Here is a 27,754-nt window from a genome sequence, read left to right as displayed (position 1 = left end):
TCACTCGCAATTCGTAGTCAGAGCCGCGCCGCGCATGTATCGTGACGTGCCGCAGTTAGCACTATCGGCGCTCGTTCCGCTCGTCGTTACTGAATCCTTACGATTCGTTGCGCTCAGACCCGTTCCGTCGCAGTATCTCGATATTCTGCAAGCGCGGTCGGCGCCCCGCGATAAACTCTCTATTTGCACCTGGTGACATCTGAAGCATCGTTTGTTTTTCCTAGCGTGTTGTAAGTTTTCAATCAGTGATGGTTATTAGCTAAGAAATTATAACGCGGTACTAAACAATGAGCACTGGGAGGTGTGCATGTTCTAAATCGCAAGGTAGAGTGTGCGGGAGGTTGCGGTTCTCGCGAGCCCCGCGGCCGGCACGTCTGGAGGACAATGCGCCGGCCGCCGGTGCCCACGTCCCGCAACTGTAAATTACATTGAACGTTGACCGGCGCAACGCGTATGCTCATTGCGCGGCTTTCCTTGTGGAGCGGCTGCCAGTTCGGTCTACTTGTTAAAATGCACATTGCGTAGGAAACTCCATCGCACCCTGAACTTTCAACTACTTATTTAAACTAGTTTTGCTTGCATAGGTATAACTGTATCAATACAATATGTGTTTGGTATCGCACATAGAAAACAGAGGTGTAAATATTACGTACGTATAATTACATGGAAACTCTGTAAAAGCTAATGATTCCTTATGTTATAACATTATTTGCATGAAAGTTTTTGTGAATGTCAGTCGAAACAATTTACTACGTGTACGTACCTACTACTAAAGGTTGGCCGCTATAGCAAGTTCTAAAGTACAATGAGAAGGCACCATTAGTGTTCGTCAGGCGTCGCTGATGGCTCACACAATAGCCGGCCGCAATGAACTCGTTCACTCGTTCGCATATAACAATGTAGTGGTTGATGAGTGGACACGCGACACTCCGGCCGCACACAGGCGCGCGTCCCGAGGGAGCGGCGCCGCGCCGAGCCCGTAGTGTCTTCCACTCGGAGCGCTCGCGAGCTGATGTAGCGCACCCCCGTTGCCAGACACCCCGCGCCTCGCCTGCCGCCGCAGCCCATGTGCATTGTACATTACTTATACTCGATTGAAAAAATAATATTATTGTACATATATATCAAAATATAGCAAGTCAAGTGATCCGATTTCAAAGTAAAGCTTCATTTAATGTGCCACACTACATACCTACTGAGAATTCATTATTATTGACTTATGAATAGTTTGAACATACTTAGTTTAAGTTTAGTAATTGTAAGATTGACACGGCTCACGGCACACCTAATTGTATTAAGACAGCTACTAGTAGCGAAGGGTGAAATGATCTGAAAGGGAACCCGATACAACAAATTATAGAAACTAATATGCATAAATGCGGTCTGCAAATCTTTCTAATGATTATTAGATCTTACATAAATTACGAATGGGAAGCCAGGAGGAATCGGGTTGTATGGACTCTTCGCTACCTAACAAGTATTACGATAGAACAGGATGTTGAATCAATCATAATATTATTTGCTAATACATAGTAATATATATAATTATGAAGATTTTGGTCGTCTTGATTGTCTGCAAAAAATGTAAGGAATTGTTCGTAAAGTTAATTAGTCTATTGTGTTGGTGAGACCCGGCATTAAGTGCGCGTAAACAATAATAAATATAAAAAAACAAATATTTATGGATAGGCAAATGCGTAGCCGTGCACCGCACTGCTACGGCGTAGACCGCACGCCCTTCACAGTGCACACACCGCGCGCTGCACCGGACGGTTGGCGCGGCGCGAGGCGGCACGTGGAGACCAGTTTTTGCTTTGGTTAAAATTTTAAATAAACTATACAATATTCAATAATATGACTTTTAGTCGCTTTGGTTATCAATACAAAGAAATAAAGGTCCAGTCACCGTTCATTTTTCTCTGTTTTACGGCTGTATAATATACTAATAATATAATAAATCATGTGTGTATACTTTGTGAATTTATCGTTCGCTTTAACGGTGAAGGAAAACATCGTGAGGAAACCTGCACATCTGAGAAGTTCTCTATAGGAATTTCAAAGTCTACCAATCCGCACTAGGCCAGCGTAGTGGACTAAGGCCTAATCCTTCTCAGTAGTAGAGGAGGCGCGTACTCAGCAGTGGGCAAGTATATAATACAGGGCTGATATTATTATAATTATTATAAGTAATACAGGGCCATTATAAATTGCTTTAATAAATGAAACCAGAAGGCGCGAAGGGTCCATATAAACCGATTCTTGCCGGCTTCCCTTTCATAATTCATAATAAATGTAATTATCTTACGAACGATTACGGACCGCATTTATTCATATTAGCACCTAAATATGATATGTGCTTGAATGTATTCTCTTACAGTAAGCGTAGTGGTATTTGGGCGTGTAAAATAAAAATTCCTTGTTATTGATATTTATTTTGTTAGAAACGGAATTTTTGTTTGTTATTATTTAGTACTCGAATCGTAGATTTAAACGGCTAATCATATTGTAAAGTGTTATTTTCAAGTAGACAAGTGTGTGGTTTCATTTAGTAACGCAATGTCAAAATGATATACCTTATAGGTATAACTTAAATATGATTAACATATGCTTATATTGGTCTAAAATCTAACATCAAAAATGGTGACAAGGAAATGTCTCTATGAGACCGACAAACTACATGCACAAAACTTTCCAAGATAAACGTTTTCAGTGCGAAAAACATAGATTATTCTATAATATACTTATTAAACCTGAGCTTGTCTTACTTATGTATTTAAGCGCGGGATTAATAATAGAATGTGTGCTGATTTGTACCCTAAACTATTAATCTTAGATAAAGGTAACAGTAGCTGTGCCTTCACAAACTGGGATATTGAAACACTTAAGCATAACTAACAGGGGAGAGGAAAACGTGCGGTCGGCTAATTTTCAAAAGTTTAAAATATGGAATAGATCCAAATTTAACGTCATGAAAGTTGTTACTTATGTTTCGGGACGGGTGTCTCCTGAAAATCACTCTAAATACGCCACCGCTAAGAATTCAATAACTCCTACGTTCAGATTTCTAACAAATTAGTAACCGCAAATCTCTAAAGTATACTTAGGCAAACGATATACTTTTAATATGAATAAAATATGTGGTTATAAATTATATTCATAACAAATAAAAAATATACTTCATATAGTAGCACCACATTTAGTATATATACGTATATAACATGATTATTAAAAATGTCATCGCCCCCTTCACTTCAACCTACGGAAGAGGGGGCCGTAAATAATATAATATATTTTTATCTGTGACAAGTAAAGTTCATTAAATACCATTCGGACATATTTACATACATCAACAAAAATTATAAAATGATCTTTCACCTTTAAAATTTTGCAAAATGAGAAAACAAGCTAAAAATATAGTACAAGACTCTTTTCGGGAAGTGGAAACATTCGGCGTCATAATACATAGTTCACAGCCGATCCTCTCTCAGAGCCTCACCCCGCGAACTATTTGGGACGTTTTAGCTATAAGAACTTTACTGTCCACTCTAACAATAATAATAATGGCAGGTTTCTTCGATAAGTGCAGGAAAAAAAGAACCTGCAAGGTGTACAGTGTACACATCCTCACTAGAGTGATGTATTGTATAGACTCTACCATCTGTATCCCCACGCAAGCCTTCCAAAAGGACCAGGGGCGGCTTTAGAGGGAGGCGAATCGGGCAACCGCCCAGGGCGTCGCGCCTACAGGGGCCTCGCGCGCGGTACTTTGGAGGACTTTTTTTACGATCTTACCAAGCAAACTGTTAAAACCGGGGTATTTTCTTGCGCCGTCCGCGTCAACGCTTTGTATTTTTGATTTCGCCTCGGGCCTCGCGGTCACTGAGGCCGCCACTGAAAAGGACTGGCCTTCGAGCCTTCATTTCCCGCAGGAAAGATACAATAACAATAATACTAGCCCTATCTTATATACTGTCGTTCTCAAGCGCACGGGTCTCCACTCTCCTCTACTACTGGAAGGGTTTTAGGCCTTGGTTCAGCACGGTGGGCTAGTACACGTTAGCAGACAATAGAATTCGAAACGATGTTTCCCTTCACGGTTATATAATGAAAATAAAATACACACGCAACTCAAAAAGTCGGAGGTTTTGAGCGGACGGACATTCGTCTCCACAACCCCTTCTATTCCCAACCAGGATATCACCGTTTCTGATCGGGATAAAAAAAGTATAAATAAAATTAAATTCCATTGGCAATTTCGTTCCTAAACGCCTTGTAATTAGTAATTGAAATTAAATGGTAATAGCCACAGGTTATGTAAAGCGGGACATTTGATACAGAATAGTGCTTATACAGTGCTGCTTGTGGTAGAAATAGACAATGCTTTGGTGATCACACTGGTTTACTCTTGCCCAGGAGAGACCAATATCATTAGAAAGTAATCAATGATTCCCTTAGGACTTATTTAAAGTCTTAGAGAAACGATTGTAATGGCATAGGTATACTTATTAGTTGTAGACTTACAGAGATGTTATCATTCTTCTAATCTTATTAATATTATAAATGCGAAAGTGTGTGAAAATGTTTGATTGTTTGTTAGAAGTAAACACAGAAACAACTAAACGGATTTGGATGAAATTCAGGACATGGATATACCATGTCCTGAATTAACAGTCCTACAGTTGCGCTATGACTCGCTACAATGATTTAGGGACTTTTGTAGTGGGCTTTTCACGCGAGCGAAACCACGAGCAACCCTTGTTGCAAATAAATATCAAGCTCCACGACATACACAAATTATAATAACTGCTTATATGTTTACCACATCTACGTTGGCATTTTGTTCATCCACTATGGCATGGTAAAGTCGAGAGGCGAAGCCGCGCGGCGGCGGTGCGCAGTGGAGAGCCGGGTCACCGCGCGGGTTGCCTTGCGCGTGATTCGCACACGCAGCTCGTGGTGATTGCGGACTTAATCGCGGGTCAGATGCCGACACCGAACATCTGTTGATAAACAACCGGCGCGAACGGCCGGAAGGTCGAAGCGGACGCGAGCTTGTGACAGCGAGCCACCGCCGCTAGCCCATCGCGTTCTGGACTTTCGAATAGTAATACTAGACGAGCGCCTATGGGCAGCAAGAGGCTTGATGTGGCAGCCGCAGAGACTATTGTGACCATCAAGGAAGAACGCGACGACCTTGCGCGTCCTTGCAGCGCGATAGATAACCTTTAGCCTCGATGTTGTGGAAACGTGGCGTTGCGGGTCGCGACCCCGCTATCGCACCCTTTTAACCGCGCACAGCATCGCCGGCGCATCACTCGGCCGACACGCTCGGTGCGCTCACCACGTTCGCCCGCGTTCACTTCATTGCTTTCCGTTTGGTGCCTAAGACGTGTGGCATTGGCCTGCCCTTGTAAAGGTGAGGCGGGGTTGTGCGGCGGTCGTCCAGTGCGGAAGTGCCAGGGTGGTGCAGGTGTGGGACAGACCTGCACTGACGCGGGCTGGTGTTTGTTGCAGACGGATACGAGAGCAACGAGGATGCCGAGCGCGGTGCTGAACGGGAGCCGTGGCTCGCACTCCCCCGATGACATCGTGTTGACAGGCTTGTCAGGCCGCTTGCCCGAGTCTGACAACATCGAGGAGTTCGCGCGGCAGCTGTTCGATGGCGTCGACCTCGTCACCGCTGACGACAGGCGCTGGACCCCTGGTAAGACACATTTGCTTTTCGTTACCGCACTTGACCACATTTTAGCGCTGGTTAACATTCAACCTTGTATTTGGATCTTGAAAGCGCGAATGTAACGTCGTGTGTGGCCTGTGGTAACGGCTGACACTCGGCGAGCGCGTATTTTAGCATGTGTGCGCGTGTAATGGAATGTCAGATGCGTGATTGTGTTTGCTATCGGTTGACTTGTTTTGTTTTCACGTACGATATCTAAACGTATTTAAATAGTAACCACCATGTAAAAAAGCGGGTATAATATAACATTAAAAGCGTACTTCCCATTATACGTATAAACGGCAGTTGCGTGCGGCGTGTTTTAACTGTAGACTGTAGTGGCAGCTGACAAAGGTGACCCGACCCGCGACGCTACGCGCTCGCCTCAACTGCTGCACACTGAACGCAGTACCCAGTACAGATTGGCTCGCTCGACATCACTCAATACAGTATGTCCTCGAGATCGCGCTGTAAATTATTCCCTTCCGCTCTTCTGTAGACTCCGATTACCCGTTTGGGCACAATAGATACATAAGTATGTTTTTGATTGAAGTGGTCGGTGAGACTCATGTTGTGTCACTCGGAGGGCGCTCTTAACACTGGTCCAAACCTGTCATCATTAGCGCCTGGTTACTCGTTTAGGTAGCCTGTAGAGTATCACGACGCAGGTAGTGTTTTAAGGTACCAATACTAACCGACGCACGAAGCGTTAAGAACAAATCTGCTGGATTTATCAGGGCTTCGCAAATATACATACATAGTATTCAAGTAATGAATACTATGTATGTATATTTGCTTGCGTCTTAAACAAACTAAACTACATACACGTAGTCGTCTTTATACGCATACATGTAAGTAGTGCATGAGTATTTTAGGATATAATATTAAATTTGGACATTTGTGAAAACATTAGTGATTAGAAACATTTCAGATCATTTCACGCAAATCCATGCTTTTGAAATATTTTTTATCACTCACTAATACTATTCTATTCATTAGAACCTTACGTGCTTTGAGTTTATTTTAATTTGTGTGAGAGTTGAAACAAACCGACTCCAAAAACCACAACAATCTAATAAAAAATGGAACCACATACACGGGTTAATAACAGGAATATATAACAGAAGCAATTAAGGCAATCTTTTTGCCCATTCATGATTTTACGTTTAAGTATATGTGCACTAAATATTTTTTTGGAGTTGGTGTCACCGGCTATGTTGGCGTCAGGGAATGCTCGCTGCTGTCGGCTCGCAACGGGATCGCCAAACTAACACCAATATATGTAATCCGAATACGCTCTCTGCAAGTACTTGATTCAAATAAGTATATTTTTTTGTCTTGATTATAACTGTTAGCTAATAATATCTTATGTACAGACAATTGAATCAGATATGACATAGAGTATAGTCTATGCAAAGAGAGTCTAGTCTAGATAGATGCCGAGCAGCTTAAAGTTGTGACTTTTAAAACGGTACAGCGTTACTGGTTAGTACTTAAAAAATAATTAAAGTTTGTCGTATATGAGAGTTGAATATCATCTGGCACACAGCCATCGACTAATGAAACTGGGAGTTATTGATTTTCGTACCACCTTTACCACCACCACCTCCACCACTACCACCAACACTACTACTAACAACGCAACCAACTCCTGGCATAGAAGGAAAATAACGCGCGACTCCATGTCCAAATGAGCTACGGGCAGCAGCACGTTGTCGTCTCTCGTCAGCTCTATATAGTATATCGAGTGACCAGACGTGATGTTAAACACACTCAACCCGAAATATTATCAGCATAGTGACACATTAATAATTAATATACCATTTTCCCTGTAAGAGCGCGCTAATCGCCACGAACCTCAACTACACTCATCTGTAACAAGTAATTGCTATAGTTTAGGAAATATATAGTGCTCGTAATCTTCCATAGTCAATAGTCATGCCGTATGGCAAGTCACACCTTCACGGATAGGCATTACTAGTTGTATAATGTGTGTAGTCATGATAATCTGGACATTAGACGTAATTTACATTGTTATTATCTTCATTGCATCGCTCGTTGTTAGATATTCTAAGTGCAAGCTATGAGTAAATCCCTATAACATTATATCATTTTATCTCGTAACTAGCCTATAAAATACGTAATGTTTAAACAATACGGAAAAAGCGCGTGTGTAGTCGAAGATATATCGGCATATTATAGGAGCATTTTCCATAAAAAATATGTTATTCTAATAATAAAACGAGTTTGTATTTTCCGGTGTCTGGTTTGGCCATGAAGATATTCAGATAAAATTTTTATGACTTGCTATGTTAATGGCAGTACGATAGTACGCCGCGAGGTGACAAAGTCTGATCAGCGCGGCGCGCTAACATTAATTGTAAATCTGCGCGCCGTAGAAGTTCCAGCGCAATCACTATCGACTGCCAAAGTGGCTGATGATGCTAAGGCCCCAAAGACATAACAGGGAAGTAACCATATTATTTTACGTTAACCATCACAAAAACTTTAGTCAAAATTTAATATTGTAAGTATATTGTGAGTGAATATTTTTTATGTACTTGGTAGTACTTTTCCTATTTATAATTTCGCTGTGGCGTTTTAATGGCATTATTACATTATGAACTCGTACTTAAACGTATTACGTATGTAGCTATACCTATATAGCTTGTATCAGAAATGCAAACAGATAGGTTTTTGTCAACTTATTTATGACATGTTCTAGATGTATTTTGATTGTTTTTGTAAATATTTTATCTTATATTATAACGAGCTATGTTGTACATACTTGCAAAATGTATAAGTCGTATAATATCTACTAAGTACTTATTTCTCCGTGTACTACGCGGTCTATCACAATATAATATCGTATCTGCCACTGCCCGAGCAGTATTTTGAATAAGTCCAAATTTCGGCATTTATTGTCTTTACTTTTTAAAGTAATTAATGGAATTAATTAAGTATTTTACAACTTTCCGAACAATTATATAGAAATAACATAAGTAGGCATAGTATTTATTTAAGGAATTGACGTTAATTTACGAATGCGGTTTTGAAACAGGTTTTCCAAATGTGGGGACGTCTAAATATAGGTTATGATACGGCTTGCTGTGACGTGGGTCTACTCGAAAACGCTCTTCATAATAATAATAATATTATTAAAATCAAAGGTAACCTTGCAACGCGGTGTACGAGTTAATAATTGACGTTTTTTTAATTTGTTTATCATGTTTACAAAATTATCCCATTTAACATATCACATAATAAGCATTGAAGAATACCACAAAGATGTGTCTATAATGCTACAATGCACAATGCTAATACTTGTAATAGCTACGTGCTAAACTTGATTTGATAATTTGTCATAGTTACGGATTACGTTGTATAATTCGGCCATTTCAAGAGTATAATAAGACGTGTATAAGAGTGTGACTATGCTAATCAGACGCGCGGCGAAGCATGACGCCTCGCCGCATTGTCCTGCGAGGCGCGGCACGGCGCGGCGACCGACTGGGCCAGTGTATTAGGGCGACTACATTTATCCCTAGTCCCAACCGCTGAACTCGCATCGATTCTTTTACATTATTGTGTGTAATAGGGTAGCAACTTGATCACATCCTGTGATGTAAGTAGGCATAAACTAGCGTATAATGACGCCAATCTATATTGAAGCATAATCATTACAACGTGGTTATTTCTGTCAAGAAATAAATTCTGATGAAAGAACGCGCGTTATGTATAATAATTGTTTTTTCCGTGTGCTCATGAATTTATTTAAGACATTAGTCTATTCATTGGTATGAATGTAGTTTTAAACATATTACTGTGGTGTTTTTCTATTTTTAAAATGCCGACGTGTCGTAGACTTGCACGCAACATACAAAATACCTATGTCCTAATTATAATTAATTAATATTGTGTTCAACTTTTATAAGTAAATATTTGTTGTAAATGTTAAAAACATATATTGTCGTCTTCTTGACAATAAGCCACAGACCCAAAGCCGCAAGAAGCTGCTAACATTGTCGTGCCGATTAACTACTTACAGCCTAATTCATCTGTCTGTTACGCTTTCAATATCTACGTGAGATATATGAGTTGGTTTCGTTGTACTGTTCTGTGTGGACAGCAGCGCAGTGTGTATTGCACACACGTTGTGCACACGCGTCGTGCGGTGAGTGTCGATTGCGGAAGCGTCACTAGTTGTGCGTAGAACAATGGACGTTTTTACATGCGCTGACGTGCGCGTTTTTAAAGCCGCGAACATACATAAACGTATGAAATCGTTTAATAAAAAAACAGACTTACAGAAACTTTACTTAAAATAAATAACTATAAATCTATTAGATGCTTAATATTAGTATTTTCAGGGGTACAGAAACTAGGCATAGCCTTGTGCTACCAGGGACAAAATACTTTTAACCGAGTGTTAGGGAGAAAGAAAGAAAATAAAGGTAACAGAATGCAAAAAAATATATGTTATAGTGTACATAAACCGAGATAGATAGCTATGCGTAGACACCGACAGCTATTGTGGCAGATACATCAAAGCAAAATATAAAAAAATGCTGTGACTACACTACTGCTTTCATTCAAATAATCCTTTGTGTAGGCTCTGAAAATAGTACATAAGTAGTATACGAGATTTAATTTAATGCTCGTCGTTTGTATCAACCTTTATAGGTATAACAAAGTAAAAAGAAATAAATTAATTCTTAAATAGTAAGTAGTTTTTATAACCTCAAGTCAGATTCGTAGTCTAGATTTTTAAAGAAGCTCAGAATTTTACTTGAACACTTTTTAACTGAACAATGCTCAATAAGGTATAATCTAGAGCAGAAGTGCGCAAACGGTCGAATATGACCGAACTATTCAGGTTTTGTTTTAGTTGATCCTCAATTAGGTCAGATTAACCCCCTCGTAGCTTTCTGTTATTGTAATAAATTTATAACGATAGGAAGTTTGTTAATAAATAATACTTAACTAGTGTGTCGAAGAGAGGTAAAACGTATCAATTGAATGAAGAATTGCTAGACGAATTATATTTTGTATAGTGAAAGATACGGCCATTTTGTCTGATTTGTCATAGGTCAGTTGCAATACCTAAGCGTGGGTACTTAGTCAAGCATCACAAAAACCATGAAAAGGATTTTTCGCCACAAAATGAATTCAGCAAACGAAAAGTATGTGATTTAATTACTTAAGTACTTACTTGTTTAAAAATAGAAGTTTACAAGGCCAGCCGAACAATCAAAAGCCGCAACGGTTGCGTCATATGAAATATCTTTTATATTGACGAAATAAAAAAAGAATTTGAAGATGGACTGCTTGTGAAAGAGGCATATTTGGAAACGGTTTCTAGCCTGCTTTCAAAAATGTTGTAGAATTTAATATTAATTTGTCGTCGAAATATAGGCTTAATGTATGTATAAGTGACGATCTCTATGAATTCCTACTTCTCAATATAAGGATTTAAAACGCAAACGGTTCTCTCAAGTGGCAACATGATGGTTTAAGCTGCACCACCCCAAGCATCAATGCAATAAATAAACAGAAATTGCAAAATAAACTAATTTTATAATTTGAACATTTTCAGTTACGTAGAAGTTTCATAATTCCAATGACCTAACGGGCTCTATCAATTAGTGTACCTATATGTCACTTAAAGTTTACATTTATCAATAACTAAACAGAAGTACTTAATTCCATTGGTCGGTCGATTATATGCGCAGCAGCTACTCTCTAGTGTTAGAGTTCTCAAACTAACCAGGCGCACGATCTCGCAGAGTGGGTGGCTGGGATTAAGCAGTTTTGTTAAAGCAAATAAATTTGATTTTATTCGATGAAAATATGAGTATTGTGTACCAACCGACTTAATATATTTGGTTCTATATTACTTTCGTATATTTATATTATAATTGACTAAAATATAGTACGATATGTATAATATAGTTAGTAGAGTTGCGACTCTATCTATAAGCGCCGCCGTTAAAGAGCAGGGAAAAGGAGTGTTGTGGCTGTTTCACTTACTGATCATTCCACACCGGACTATATGCAACCGAAAAAGCCCGAAATATGCATGCAAAATCCAAATATCAAATAATGTATAGAAACTAACAAATCGAGGTTTACACTTATAAATCAGCATACAATTTGTATTTACCTATACATACCAACATAATATTATACAGGTTCATTTTAACATTGCTTTACTAAATGAAAGTACGTACTTATTTTCTTGATGTTCTTTTTACAATAACGTACACGACTCTTTGTTGTAAAATAAAAATACAAGTTTCAAATAAAATAAATATCAAAAGTAATTTTAAGTTTACCCGCCCTAATGCCACTACTAGTACCTAATCTAATGGTATAGGTCGCAGAGATGACATAAATGAATAACATGTATAGTTATTTTTAGTGACTAAGTTGTATGTATTGCGTACACGGTACGACTGTCGCGCTAAGATCTCCTTAAAGAAATTGTATTTTTTTGGACTTCAAAATTCTTTTAGTATGTTTCTCTATAAAGCCTGGCCACAAATATAGTAAACTTTTTAAATCTAATAAATAAGTAAGCGGAATCGTCCATTATCAACAAGCATAAAAAATTAAACTATATATATGTTTCTTGAATAAAAAAACTAGAGGTTAATAATTATAATGTTTATAATATGAAGGCGATGTCCCCTGCAAAACGGCGCGCTAAACATGTTTCTGTGTATTTTACATTTAGAAAAAAAATAAAGATCATATTTTTACAAAATGTGATGATTACTGTCGATAGGCTTCAGTCTGCTTAATTTCTTTTATAATTTGTGTGTTTTTTATATTTTTATAATTTCATTATTTTCATAATAAAAATGCCACCAACATTGTTGATTTGGCGGATCTTCTCTTAAAGTACCTACACATTATATTAATTTACAACTATAACTATTAGATAGGTAATTTAATTAGGAACATTTTAAACAGTTTAATATTTTCAAAAATATCTAAAACCAGTTTTTAAAGTAACTATTCGTAAATCTGCATATTGCCGCCGCAATATTCAATGTGGTTCACTGAGGCGATCTTTAGAAGTATTTTCATAGCGTATATTTATTACAAAATGCTGAACTTATTATGAGAGACGGGTGCTCCCGGTCGCGCTGTCCGTTAGTAAAACATCACGCACAGTATCCCCCGCGTCGCTACTCGTAATATTCCTTTGGCCGACGTCATCGTTGTTTACATAATGTGCGAACGCGCTCCAAGGACTCATCGTCACAGTTTTCAATTAAGCATGTTACCTTTACAAATTGTCCATGACGAGTGTGAACGCCGAAGTGTGAACGCCGATATGTACTAAGGTGCATTGCCAGTGCAGTACACTAACAACAAAGAATAGTCAGGACAGGCAACTCAGAAATTACATTAAATAGGCCTCTTTTGGGTTATTCTATTAATGAAACATAACTGCGCAGTAAATTATAATTATCTATACTTTTGTTAAATTTTTCACACAGGGACCATTATTATTAATTATATTCAAAACTCGACTGAGGCGAGGCAAATAGTAAAGTACTTAGGTAAGTAGTTATTACGTTTAAACAAACTGTGTGTGTAAAGAGTATGGTATAAAATATATAGTTATAATTGATTGAATTATAAACGTGCCTTGCGGCGGTGTCCGGTGCGGGGCCCGACGCCCTCCAGGCCGGGCGGAGGGCTCGCCCACCGCGCGATGCGTCTCGGCGGCTATCGATATCAGTGGCCCAGCTCATGCCGCGGCTGGAGTTGCGTGGTCAATGCAACGACTCGAAGTTAATTATTTTATCGATGACGACTAAACAACACAATGTGTTATTGTTTCAATTCCTGTTCGAGTCACGTTGTCGGCTTGTTTCTAATATTCGAGGAATATAATTACTTTATTGATAAATATAATATTATTTAGATATATACTTACTGACTTACTATCCGTATATCCGTCCGCATGAAAGTCCATCTGCATTAAATAATTCAAACCAAAGTTTTAAAGTAAATTCCAAATAACTTTATTTCGATATCTGATTTCAATGAAACAGTAACTAAACAGTTAACAAATAAACATGCACAAATAGCTCCAATAATCGCTGCTTGGTGTTCTTCTCCTCTTCTTTTGTCATCCCCTTTCTTTTTTATCTCTGGTTCCTGTTATTAATACTTTTATTAGCTTTTGCTTGCAGATTCGTCCGCATTAAAAACGTTTTTCTGGGATAAAAGTCCCGGTGCATATATTATCGGGATACCCGTATAGAGTAGCCTATGCCTCAGACTCTCAAATTGTCTCCATACCACATTTCTTTGAAATCGGCTAAGTGGTCCCGTCGAATCATAACCTGACTCTAACATCGCATTTATAATAGATATAAGTATCGATACGTGTAAATGCCGAGACGAACAGGCCAGTCGTTTTAGAGAAGATAAATGAATTTGATCAACTGATTATTGCGTGTAGCGCTCATCTCCTGGCAAGTCTTCATTTCTTCTCGTCATTTATACTTATAATATTACATTTAATTGTAGTCGTACATAAGTTGCATTAGAGAATAAACCGCAGCGCTGTTAAGTTCCATGATACCTAATATGTCACAGTATATTGTATGTATAAGTAATGCTTATAAGGCATAAGTAAACTCTTTAAATAGGAAATATAATATCATAAATAGCTGTATCTTTTAATGATAGCAAGCAGAATTCTTAAACACTGCCAGCGTCTGCGTAGACGCTAGAGACGACTACCGTCGGTACCGCGCAGGGGCTGGCGGTGGCCGGGGCAGGCGGCGCCGCGGGGGTGAAGATGGTCGCACCGTTCTAAACGAAGAGCGTGATAACTGTCGAACTGTTTTCCTCAATGTGACACGCACGTCATGCTTTGTGTCCACATTCACACTCACGTAATAAAGTGGTAAACAAATAATGAGTGCGAATTTCCGGCTGCCAGAGTTTGTCTTCTTAACGACTTTACACACTGGTATACCCTTACGTATCCGTCGTAATACTTAGTAACCTTTATCTAAATCATTGTTTATGGTTTTCTGTAATACTTTTCTATTCTATTTATTATTATAAACAATCAACATATTATGCTTACACCTGTTTGAAGGGGCAGAAACGAATAAGATGAAACGAGACCATAACTATAAAATCTTCAAGCTTGAACAATTTATTTGTATATATTATATATTAATCATTAATTATAATTGTTATAATACATAACAATTATAATTAATGGAGGCCACGGGTAGAAGCCCCGAAATTTACTTTGTCCAAGCAAACCTTGAGCGTGTCAATCCAGCTTTCGATGTGATTTATAATTAAGAATACAGGCTCTACAGTTTTCATAATGTTAGTGCACCGCTATTCGACTTCAGATTAATGGTGGGAAGTATGTGTTCGTAGTAGATGTTATCACGGAGCTGTGTAGTGTGTACCTGGTGGCAGGCGTGGTGTGGCGGCGCGGCGCGCGCCTGCGCGTCTGCGTGCTGCGCAGCTACTTGTGTACCTAGTTATGACTCCTTAATGAGATAATAGCGTTTGACAACTGCGCACTTTTCGTGAAATTAGTCGCACATATCCCGACGCTATCAAGAGGAGCCGAGCCCAACGCCGCGTCGCTGTTTATTGCCTGCAATTTGAATATCATTAACTTTTAATTCATGGTTACTTCTTACAAAGAAAATATTTCCTTTGTCAGTAGGTACAATTTCTCAGAATTGTGAAATGAAATAAAAAACAGAAGTATTGTAACACGAAGACGATGATGCGGTGTACATCACGCCACTGCACCGTCGCGCCGCGTGGCCCCGCCGCTGACGTCACTGGCGCGGCGGCGGGCGGCGGCGGGCGGCGGCGGGCGGCGGGGGGCGGTGGCGTGATACGGTCTCTCGACTCGCGACCGGCACATTTCGTTCGTGCCGCACACGCAAAGTTCTCGATGGTCACATATTCGCGCGACATCGCAAACTTAATTCTCCATATTTGATTCCCACTCTTCGCGCGTCGCATAGCATACTCCTTTAGGGGACATAATATCATATGTATTATAAGACACACGTGACAATTTGTTTTTCTTCAACAGAGTATAAACTAGATTTTACCGACATTGGACACGCAGTGCTGCTAAGTAAATATTTAAAATCTGGGCAGAAGGTAAAACAAATCGGGATTTAGTGTTGTAGATCGGGACTTAAAAAAATCAAGTTTTTTTTTTATTAAGGTTTTTATTTATTGCGTCTTCCCAATAAAAGAATTCATTGCAAGTCAAGCTAAAGTTGGCTTTAATTTGGATTTCTGCTTTAACATCGAAGCACAGATCGCGGGGTAGTCGCATCTTCAAGCAAGAGAATAAAACAAAATTACACCTTCAGCGCTACTGAGGTCATGCGTGCTATTTTGGGCGCAAAAAGTATGTGCTTACCACTGACGTTATTAGATATATTAAGTAGTTATCTGCTGTCACATCAGTGAGAATTGAGAGGATGAACAATATCATTGGAATATTGATAAATTTTATCAACAAGGTATACGTGTGTCGTGTATCTACGAAAGCGAAATCAATATCTGTTTAGTAGTACCCAGTCAATTACATGGCGACTGGTGACGTCATTAACGTTGTCAATATTTACACACTCGCGGCGGTGTCGAATAAGGTGTGTGGATACGTTTGTCGTTCGTGCATGTAGCTGCGCTAACGTGTTTGTGTGTGTTTTGTAGGGTTGCACGGGCTGCCAGAGCGCAATGGCAAGCTCAAGGATTTGGCGCACTTCGACGCAACGTTCTTCGGTGTGCACGCCAAGCAAGCGCACCTCATGGATCCACAGCTTCGGCTACTGCTTGAGCTCACGCACGAGACCATCGTAGACGCCGGCCTAAACCCGGCCGAGCTGCGCGGTTCGCGCACTGGAGTCTACGTGGGCGTGTCCAACTCCGAGACCGAGGAGATGTGGACCGTCGATCCCGACAAGATCAATGGATACGCGCTCACCGGCTGTTGCCGCGCCATGTTCCCCAACCGCATCTCGTACACGTTCGATCTGCGCGGGCCCTCGTACGCCATCGATACGGCCTGCTCGAGCTCCATGTTCGCGCTGGCGCAAGCAGTGATCGCGATGCGGGCCGGCCACTGTGACGCGGCCGTCGTCGCCGGAACCAACCTGTGTCTCAAGCCGGCCAATTCGCTCAATTTCCACCGGCTGAGTATGTTGTCGCCGGAGGGGCGGTGCGCCGCGTTCGACGCGAGCGGGCGCGGCTACGTGCGTTCGGAAGCGGCGGTGGCGGTGCTACTGCAGCGGCGTGGCGACGCGCGGCGAGTGTACGCCACCGTCCGCGGCGCGCGCATGAACACCGACGGCTCTAAGGTGCAGGGCATCACCTTCCCCTCGGGCGAGGTGCAGCGCGCGCTCGCACAGGAGACGTTCCACGAGGCCGGTCTGCGGCCGCAGGACGTCGCCTACGTAGAGGCGCACGGCACTGGCACTAAGGTATGCACCACTCCGCAACATTGTCTTGTACACTCCCTGTGGACTGTGTTATTTATGTTTACCGGTATATATTGTGTGTGTCATAGGTCGGTGATCCTCAAGAAGTGAACGCGATTGCAGATTTTTTCTGTAACAATCGGACGAAGCCCTTGTTACTGGGCTCCGTGAAGTCCAACATGGGACATTCAGAACCGGCGTCGGGCCTTTGCTCCATCGCCAAAGTGGTGGTGGCTATGGAGTACGGAAAGATTCCTGGCAATTTGCACTTCAAAGAACCTAATCCGGATATACCCGCTCTCAGTGATGGAAGAATAAAGGTACAACTCTTATTTTGTATGCGAACCGATCGTTCATAACAATACATTATAATAAATGAAAAAATGTATTGCGTGTATTACGTTAGAAGTGGTTTATGTAACGCGAGCTCTTGTAGGTGGTGGACCGAAACATGGAGTGGGACGGCGGACTGGTGGCGGTGAATTCGTTCGGATTCGGCGGAGCGAACGCGCACATCATCCTAGAATCGGAGCGCAGCGAGAAGCGCGCGCGCGCCGAGTACGAGGTGTCGCGGCTGGTGCTGGCGTCGGGCCGCACCGAGGAGGCGGCGCACGAGCTGCTGGCTCTGGCTGCCGAGCACCGCCGCGACGCCGACCTGCACGCGCTGCTCGACGCCGTGCACGCGCGCAACATACCTGGGCACAGCTTCCGCGGGTACACGTTGTTCGACGTCGACGGCGCGCCGCAGGAGGAGATCATTGTGAGTGTCGCACATCTGTTATTGTATCGCATTCTGTGCAGCGGATAATAATTATAATTTTTCAGGAGACGGACGGCAGCGAGCCACGGCCGGTGTGGTTCGTGTTCTCCGGCATGGGCTCGCAGTGGCCGGGCATGGCGCGCACACTGATGCGGCTGCCGGTGTTCGCAGCCAGCATCCGGCGCTCGGCCGCGGCGCTGAAGCCGCACGGCATCGACCTCGTGCACGCGCTGACGGATGCACCTGACACGGCGTTCGACGACGTGGTGACTTCGTTCGTGTCGATCGCGGCGGTACAAGTGGCGCTGGTGGACGTTCTGCGCGAGCTGGAAGTGCGTCCCGACGGCATTGTCGGACACTCTGTCGGCGAGATTGGTGCGTGTTCCCACGGCGCGGATCCAGTAAGCCTTCCATTCCACATCCGCTGACCAAATACTTACATTCTAATATTTTGTATGTAGGTTGTGCATATGCGGACGAGACGTTGACGGGCGAGCAAGCGGTGTTGGCTGCGTACTGGCGTGGCCGCAGCATCATTGACGCAAAGTTATCACCGGGCGCGATGGCGGCCGTGGGCCTCTCCTGGGAGAGCTGCCAGAAGCGCTGCCCTTCTGACGTATCTCCGGCGTGCCACAATTCTAACGATAACGTCACGGTGCGTATTAACGGTTGCACCGTTCAGTCTCTACCCAATTGCGAGTGATCGAGTTTAATATATTACTGTTTCATTTATTAGATTTCCGGGCCGGTACCGTCAGTGGAAAAGTTCGTTGCCGAGCTCTCGGCGGAGGGCGTGTTTGCTCGCCGTGTCAATAGTTCCGGAGTCGCGTTCCACAGCAAGTATATAGCGACAGCCGCGCCATTATTACGGAAGAGTCTGGAGAAAATCATCCCCAATCCTAAACCTCGTTCCCAGCGCTGGATCTCATCATCGTTGCCCAAGGACCAATGGGAATCGGATCTCGGTGAGTTGAACGTGTTTTCGATCATATCAAGTGTACACCAGGGGTATCGAGTTGAGCTAATCAGACAAGTCGTCCCTCAGCCAAGCTCAGCGATGTGAACTACCACGTGAACAACTTGCTGTCGCCGGTGCGGTTCGCGGACGCGGTGCGCGAGATCCCGGCGCGCGCCATCGTGGTGGAGGTGGCGCCGCACGCGCTGCTGCAGGCCGTGCTGAAGCGCGCGCTGCCCGAGGCGGCGCACGTGCCGCTGGTGCGGCGCGACGCGGCCGACACGCTGCGCCACCTGCTGGCCAGCACCGGCAAGCTGTACGCGGCGGGCGGACAGCCGCAGGTGGCGCGGCTGTACCCGGCGCCGCACTGGCCCGTGGCGCGCGGCACGCCCGGCCTGGCGTCGCGCGTGCGCTGGGACCACTCCATCGAGTGGAGCGTCGCACACTTCGGCTCTGCCTCGCGCTCCGGCGAAAACATCCTCGAGTTCGACCTGTCGCGTCCCGAGGACTCTTTCCTGGCTGGCCACAACATCGACGGCCGTGTACTGTTCCCTGCCACCGGGTATCTAGTGAGTACACCGTTTGATTTAAATTACATTCATTTGCCAATCATTACCTTTCGTTTTATATAAGTGACGTCTTTGTTGCCGCAGACTCTCGTTTGGAGAACCGTAGCCAAGTTACACAATAAGAAACCGGAAGAAACTGCGATTGTTCTGGAGAATGTACAGTTCAAGCGCGCTACCATCATGTCGAGCGAGGGTCCCGTGCGATTCTTGATCAACATCTTGGATGGCACGGGGCAGTTCGACGTGTGCGAGGGCGGCGCGGTGGTGGTCACCGGCGTGGTGCGCCTCGCCGACACGGACACAGACGAGCGGCTGCCGGCCGCGGAGGTCGAGCCCGACGCGACCGACGCCGCAGCGCCACTCGTCACTGAAGACATTTACAAGGAATTGAGACTCAGAGGCTACAATTACGGTGGTATTTTCCGTGGAATTAAGTCTTCGGACGCGCGCGGCACCGTCGGAGAGCTCACCTGGAACGGTAACTGGATCTCGTTCATGGACACAATGCTTCAGTTCGGCATCATCGGGGTGGACACGCGCGAGCTGTACCTGCCGACGCGATTGCGGCGCGCGCTTATCGACCCTGTGGCACACCTGCGTAGCGCCGCCGCCGGCGTGCGCGTCACCATGCGCCGCGACATCGACGTCATCTCGGCCGGAGGCGTGGAGCTGCGTGGTGTCAAAACCAGCCTCGCTCCGCGTCGCGCCAATGCGCAAGCGGCGCCCAAGCTCGAGAAATACACTTTCCTCCCGTATGACAACGCCAACATAGCCACCGAGGACACCTCGCGCTCCAAACGTGACGCTCTCGCCGTCAGCCTGCAGGTGGTACTCGAGAATGCGGGAGCACTGAAACTGAAGACGGTGGAGGCGGCACTGGGCCGCGCGGCCGAAGCTCTGCTCACGCCGATCGCGATGCGCATCCTCGACGAGGAACCGCAAGTGCGCGTCGACGCCTCGCTCGCCGCGGGTCCGGAGGCCGCCAACTACAAGGCGTCCATGGAGGAACTGGGCGTTAAGGTTGGATAATGGTTTTATATCATGTTATAATTTTAAGTATTATATTAGGTAAATAGTAAATCAATGACATCATTATTTGTAGGTGACACAAAAGGACGGGCGTTCGGCGCCGCCAGAAAGCGAGTGCCACCTGGCAATGGCGGCGGATGTGTTGTCTCGGCACGGCGGCGGCGTACTGGCGGCGCTGGCATCGGCGCTCGGCGACACCGGCATGCTGCTGCTGGAGGAGCCGCGCGGCGCCCTCAACGAGCCCGCGGCCAAAGACACGCTCGAGCGCGCCGGCCTCTGTCTGGTGTCGCGCCAGGCGGCGGCCGCCTGCGAGTACCTGCTGTTGCGCAAGCGCGTGGCGCTGCCCGCCGCATACGTCGTCATCGACATCACCGACGACAAGGCGTTCGGCTGGGTGGACGACATGCGCACGGCGCTGGCGCGCGCCGAGAGTGAGGAGCTGCGCGTGTACGCGGTGACGCGGGCGGTCGACTGCGGCGCGCTGGGGCTGGCCACGTGTCTGCGCGCCGAGCCCGGCGGCCGCGCGCTGCGCGTGTTCTATATGCCGGGCGCCAAGGAACCGTTCGCGGTGGGCTCCGCCGTCTGCGCGCCGCAGGTGCAGAAGGACGTAGCGGTGAACGTGCTGCGCGCTGGTGTGTGGGGCACTTACCGACACTTGCCGCTGGCGGCGGCGGCTGACGCACAGTTGCAAGTGGAACACGCGTACGTTAACACGCTGACGCGTGGTGACCTGTCCTCGCTGCGGTGGATCGAGAGCCCCCTGCGGTACGCGCGGGAGACACCGCTGCCGGCTGGCACCGACCTCTGCAGCGTTTACTGCGCACCGCTTAATTTCCGTGACATCATGTTAGCTACGGGAAAACTGCCGCCGGATGCGTTGCCGGGCAATCTTGCCGGCCAAGAGTGCATCCTCGGTTTGGAGTTCAGTGGCAGATCGTCGAAAGGCAAGCGTGTTATGGGCATGGTAGCGGCGCGCGGTCTTGCCACCACTGTCCTCGCTGATGAGAGCTTTTTGTGGGAAGTGCCGAAAAAGTGGTCACTGGAGGAGGCTGCGACAGTGCCGGTAGCATATGCGACGGCTTACTACGCGCTGTCGGTGCGCGGCGGTATGCGGCGCGGCGAGTCGGTGCTGATCCACGCGGGCACGGGCGGCGTGGGCCAGGCCGCCATAGCTATAGCGCTGCACGCCGGATGCACGGTGTTCACCACTGTGGGCACCGCCGAGAAACGAGCGTTCCTACGCTCGCGGTTCCCAGAGCTGCCGGACGCGAACATCGGCAACTCGCGCGACACTTCGTTCGAACAACTCGTGCAGAAGCGCACGCGCGGCCGCGGAGTGAATCTGGTGCTCAACTCTCTGGCCGCCGACAAGCTGCTTGCTTCCGTACGCTGCCTTGCCGAAGGTGGCCGGTTCCTCGAGATCGGCAAGCTCGATCTCTCCAATGACACCGCTCTGGTTAGTATGTTATATCCATCGATTTATGACTCAGTTTTTTCTTCTTTCAAATATTTTCCGTCTGAAACTCGTGTGGTTTCGTGTACAGGGTATGGCGATATTCCTCAAAAACACAACATTCCACGGCATTCTATTGGATGCCTTGTTCGACGCGGACAGTACACATCCCGACAAGGCCGCCGTGGTGCGCTGCCTGAACGAGGGTCTCGCCGCCGGAGCCGTACGCCCCCTGCCCGCCACCGTGTTCACCGACAGCCAACTCGAGCAAGCTTTCAGGTGACAATAACGTTTATTTCGTGGATGATGGATGCCGAACCAGTCGACGTAGATCGGCGTCAGTGACCGCGCTTGGTGTTGCAGGTACATGGCGACGGGCAAGCACATCGGCAAGGTGTTGGTGCGCGTGCGCGAGGAGCAGGCGGCGCCGGCGCGGCTGGTGTCGGCCGTGCCGCGCACCTACCTGCACCCGGCGCGCTGCTACGTGCTCGTCGGTGAGAACTGCTCTCTGCTCGCTGCTCGCTGCTCTCTAGTGTCTACTCCCTAGTGGTGATGGATTTACAGTTTGCGTCCTTCACGGACAATGAATCTTGTACTTAACAATATTTTCTCCAGTGGTAAACAAATATACATACTTACATTTGTCGTTGTCAAACATACATGATGTTTGACAAAATAAATCCTATCCTACGAATATTATAAATGCGAAAGTTTGTGAGGATGAATGTACGTATCGATGTTTCGTGAAAAAGGAATAAATATACATGTTCCTTTTTCATGAAAAAACTACTGAACGGATTTGGATGAAACTTTATAGTATATAGTGGTTATACATCAAAATAACACATAGGCTACAATTTATAATGATTTTGTGTAATTTAGTCATAATATAACGATACATATCAAGTACGTCGGAAAACAAATTTATCCCGGAAAACTTCACGCGGGCGCAGCTCCGAGCAAAAGCTAGTTTTACATAATTATGCAATATACCTATTTCAAAACTCTGATTGTACGAATGTACACCGAAGGTTTTCTCATAATTATTAGCATAATGCAGTGACAGTAACAGGCAAATTTTATTTGCACAACTGGTACACTTATTAAATTTATGTATTTGAATAAGTTTGTTGTGGGTTTGAGAGAACGCAGAGGCTAGTGTATGTGTGGTGAGTGACGTGTCACGTGTCGCAGGCGGGCTGGGCGGGTTCGGGCTGGAGCTGGCGCAGTGGCTCACGGTGCGCGGCGCCACGCGCCTCCTGCTCAACTCGCGCAGCGGCGTGCGCACCGGCTACCAGGCCTGGTGCATACGCAGGTCACGACTTTAACTATTATAATATATTCATTATGACTACTTCGCGCATTTCAAAAATAATCATAATAAGGATGGAAGCGTTCAACCTACGTGATAGCGAGGAAGTCCGCTCCGAGACGCGACAGCGTCCCGCGATGGTGAATCCTTTCACTGTTTAAAGCTAACTGTTATAATTGATAAAAATACACACATAACTACGAATAGTCAGAGATGTGTGGCTCGGGTTTTGAGCCTGCAGATCTTCGTCTTGACAGGTCTAGTTCTCATTCTATTCCCAACTAAACGTTCGTGCCCTAAAAAAGAAAACAACCTAATATTATGTATGTGCTATAGTTTCTTTTATTGCCCGAGCTCATATGAGCTCATCATAGCGGTAATTTCGTATCTTGTCTCATCACAAGATTATTTGAGCGTGTTAGTCTGAGCATACTGGTTGCGCTTCTGCCTGTCGCTGTGAGGATAAAGGCGTAAGCTTCGAACTTAGGGGTTTTTAACGAAAACGACACATTACTTTAGCAATTTGTATTTTACGTTACAGATGGCGGGAACAAGGCGTGCAAGTGGCGGTGTCCAAGGCCGACGCGACCACCGAGGAGGGAGCGAAGGCTCTGATCCGTGAGGCGGCCAAGTTGGGGCCCGTGGGTGGCGTGTTCAATCTCGCCGCAGTCTTGCGGGATGCGTTCCTTGAAAAACAGACTCCCGCCGATTTCCAAGCAGTCGCCAAGCCGAAGATTGATGGTAAATACTAATATATGAATTATGCTCATTTTTGACACTCTTTTTTATTGTTTCTAAAATAAATTTATCCTTTTTTGTAGCAACCAAAGCATTAGATGTGGCGACGCGCGAACTCGCTCCAGAACTGGAATACTTTGTGGTGTTCTCGTCGGTGTCGTGTGGGCGGGGTAACGCCGGACAGAGCAACTATGGGCTCGCCAACTCGGCCATGGAGCGCATCGTGGAGCGACGCCAGGCCGACGGACTGCCCGGCCTCGCCGTGCAGTGGGGCGCCATTGGTGAGTCATGCGCTGACCGCTCAGCGACTCAATGGTCACTGACGCGAGGGCATCGGACGAGTATCTCACCAACACTTTGTTTGCAGGTGAGGTGGGTCTCATCGTGGAGACCATGGGCGGTGACGAGACAGTGGTGGGTGGCACCATACCGCAGCGCATCGCGTCGTGCATGGAGGCACTGGGCACTCTGCTGGCGCTGCCGCACGCCGTCGCTGCGTCCATGGTGCTCGCCGACAAGCGTCGCGCCACGCGACAGCCACGACAGGACCTCGTGCACGCGGTCGCCAACATCCTCGGCATCAAAGACCCCAGCAAGGTGTCCGAGGCCGCCAACCTCGCCGAGCTCGGCATGGACTCCCTCATGGGAGCTGAAATCAAGCAGACGTTAGAGCGTGGTTACGATGTGGTACTGGGCGTGCAGGAGATTCGCGGACTCACTTTCGGCAAGCTGCGCGCCATGTCCGGGGAGGCGGGCGGAGGCGCCGACGCGCCCGCTGCCGCCGCGCCTGCGCCCGTCGCCGCCGAGAGCGAGGAGGCGGCCGACTCCCTCGTGCAGTTCGCCACACTAAGCGAGTTGATGCCGAAGCAGGCGCTCGTCAAGATGCCTAGCGCGTCGCCGGCCTCTTCTAACGCTCCACCAGTATTCATGGTGAATGATTTTTCTAAGTATTGACCTACACAATATTACCAAAATGAAAGTTTATATTACGTAACATTGTTTGAGACAAATGGTAACGACGGTGTATATTTGCAGGTGCACCCGATCGAAGGCGTGGTGGAGGTGTTGCGCGGCGTGGCGGGCGGCGTGCGCGGGCTCGTGTACGGCCTGCAGTGCACGGCGGCCGCGCCGCTGGACAGCATGGCGGCGCTGGCGCGGCACTACGTGGGGCACGTGCGCGCCGTGCAGCAGCGCGCGCCCTACACGCTGCTGGGCTACTCGTTCGGCGCGACGGTCGCGTTCGAGATGGCGCTGCAGCTGGAGGCGGGCGGCGCGGCCGTGCGGCTCGTGCTGGTGGACGGCTCGCCCGCGTACGTCGCGACGCACACGGCCCGCGGCAAGAGCAAGCGCGCCGCTCGCTCCGCCGCCGCCGACGAGTCCGACGCGCTCGCCTTCTTCACGCAGCTGTTCAAGGACATCGACGCCGCCAAGGTGGCCGCCGAGCTGGAGCGCCTGCCCGACTGGGAGGCTCGCGTGAGCCGAATCGCGCAGGTGGTGGGCGCCGGCGACCCGGCGTTGCCCGCCGCCGCCGCCTCTTTCTATCGCAAGCTGGTGATCGCCGACGCGTACAAACCGACTCAGAAGCTGCGCGCGCCCGTCACGCTGTTCACGGCGCGCGACAACTACGTGACGCTGGGCGAGGACTACGGGCTGCGCGAGGTGTGCGCGGGGGAGGTGAAGACGCGGCAGCTGGCCGGCACGCACCGCACCATCCTGCGCGGCGAGTCGGCGCGCGCCATCGCCGACCACCTGTCGTCGCTGCTGACACAATAGCCGGCGCGCCGCGCGGGCCGGGCGCGCCGCCGCCGCCGCTAGTCCGCGCGACCCGCCGCGCCCGCCGCCGGCGCCACCCCGCCGCCTGGCCCACTGGCCCACTGGCCCACTAGTATACAATCGTTTATTCGGAACGTCGAGGGGCGAGTGATACGTTACATTCCCGATGTCAGTGGGAGCGCGAAGAGATTGGAGAAGCTGGACCGATCTCGCAGCGTACGGGCCACACGTGTCGCGGTCAGGCCACGTGTTCGCATGCACGGTACGGGCACACTAGTGATCCACATTACAGTAAACATCCATAAGCGGTAACATTATGATGACAGAATATGGGAATATTCCATAACTGCTTATATATAGATATATCTAGATCAATCAAAGTCTACGATAATGATATAGTTATTATTATCCGAAGTTTACGGGGGGTCACCGAAATAAAAAGGCCCACGTGACCGTGCAGTCAGCCGCGAGATCGATCTTGCTTTGTAATCCTAATGAGCATGACACTAGTTTGAATCTCAAATTGTAGATAATTTAGCGGTGTAAGAGGGTAGCGAATTGTTGCATGATGGGTGTTGCGAGTCCCACGTGAGGCGTTCACGTTGGGTGTCGTCTGCGAAGAGTTCCGCGCATGCGCACGTGGCACTCGCCCGCCTCTGTAAATGGCTTATGTGTACCGAGTTGTGTAAATGTTGTATATATACAGGTGTATATGTACATAATATGTGAATGTAAACTGTTCGTTACCTCTTGTACGATCTATGTTCCAAAAGGTTTTGTTTTTTGTTATTTATTGCGTAGTATTTATTTAAGAAAATTATGTATTTTATAATACATCGGTATTGTGGAAAAGGGATTACCGCACACAAATAAACACATACATATTCATTACTCACACACATGATATATTAAAAAGCACGGATAGTTTGGAGTGCGCCGGTTTAGTTACGCTAAATTATTTATGTTCATTGAATGTATACATAATTTTCTAAGCACACTTGATTAGTTTAGTGTAAGTTGAACATAGTGTACGTGTGCATCATGTGGGACCACCCACGCGCACATATACACTTACATACAGGCGTTCATACGGTCATCACAAAAGACACTAATGGTGAACAAAGAATATGATATCATTGTATAGGAAATATCATTCAAATATCGTATTTGTATATGTTATTAAGGTAGCACGGTGAAGCTGGCGCGTGCAACGTGTCGGGACTAATGTTTTATACGTAGTTTATAATGTAATACGTTCCTAGGTAAGGACGAGCGGCGGCTCCTGCGCGGGCGCCGCTGCCGTCACGCCTCGTTCACACGCTGCTGTTATAGCGTGCAATTATGTAGCCGCTGCAAATGATATCACAAAGTATACAGCACGCAGCTTGCTGTGCAGCGGTTGTGCGCCACCGTGTGCCATGTAACAGCATCGTGTGAGGCCTTACTGACCGGTGCGGGCGCGCGCCGGCGGCTCGCGGGCTCGGCGCGGCGCCCCGCCCCGCCGCCGCCCCGCCGCCGCCGCCGCCCCCCCGCCCCGCCGCCGCCGCGCTCTCACTGCTACTACACACTTAGATTAAGTAGAATTAGATTTTGTGTACGGTTGTTGTGATAAATTATTTTGTTACTGACATAACCTTGGAATTCTGTGATTAAAAGTGCATTATTTTTATTGAGGCGTTTTATTCGTTTTAATTTCCATAAAAAAATATTTTTTCGTTTTATAAATGTGTATCTAATACTAAGTTCAGATTTCTATTGCGACTTCGAGCGCGTAATTTTTTTATGCGAAAGAAATATGCAGTGTACATTTGATTGGGGTCAAATTTATATTATAACGCTCAGTTTATTTGTATTCCTGAAAATAAATCTGCAACATATTTGTAACTGGAGTAAGGCTCATGGTCTAAAAGTTAACCCAAGCTAAACTCAGGTAATTGTCATCGGC

The 27,754-nt window shown here is 46.3% G+C and overlaps 1 protein-coding gene across 2 annotated transcripts; it reads left to right on the top strand.

Annotated features, from left to right (window-relative positions):
- On the top strand, positions 1-27,478 carry LOC115451366 (fatty acid synthase). 2 transcript variants are annotated; one of them, XM_030179654.2, is made up of 18 exons: positions 1-230; positions 5,515-5,704; positions 16,457-17,223; positions 17,310-17,540; positions 17,657-17,980; positions 18,046-18,355; positions 18,442-18,635; positions 18,717-18,945; positions 19,026-19,504; positions 19,589-20,524; positions 20,607-21,989; positions 22,078-22,265; positions 22,350-22,480; positions 23,181-23,301; positions 23,840-24,039; positions 24,120-24,317; positions 24,404-24,966; positions 25,072-27,478. In XM_030179654.2, exons 2-18 carry the CDS (start codon positions 5,536-5,538, stop codon positions 25,807-25,809), a joined length of 7,161 nt encoding a protein of 2,386 aa, XP_030035514.2. In that variant the 5' UTR covers positions 1-230; positions 5,515-5,535; the 3' UTR covers positions 25,810-27,478. The 2 variants fall into 2 exon arrangements, with proteins under 2 accessions (XP_030035514.2, XP_030035513.2); XM_030179653.2 differs by lacking the exon at positions 1-230 and adding an exon at positions 5,228-5,416.
- The last annotated feature ends 276 nt before the right edge of the window (positions 27,479-27,754 follow it).

Source organism: Manduca sexta, chromosome 15, assembly GCF_014839805.1.
Source record: "Manduca sexta isolate Smith_Timp_Sample1 chromosome 15, JHU_Msex_v1.0, whole genome shotgun sequence".
NCBI classification, from domain to species: Eukaryota; Metazoa; Arthropoda; class Insecta; order Lepidoptera; family Sphingidae; genus Manduca; species Manduca sexta.
Note: the sequence above shows the minus strand (reverse complement) of the source record. Positions and strands in the feature narration are given on the sequence as shown.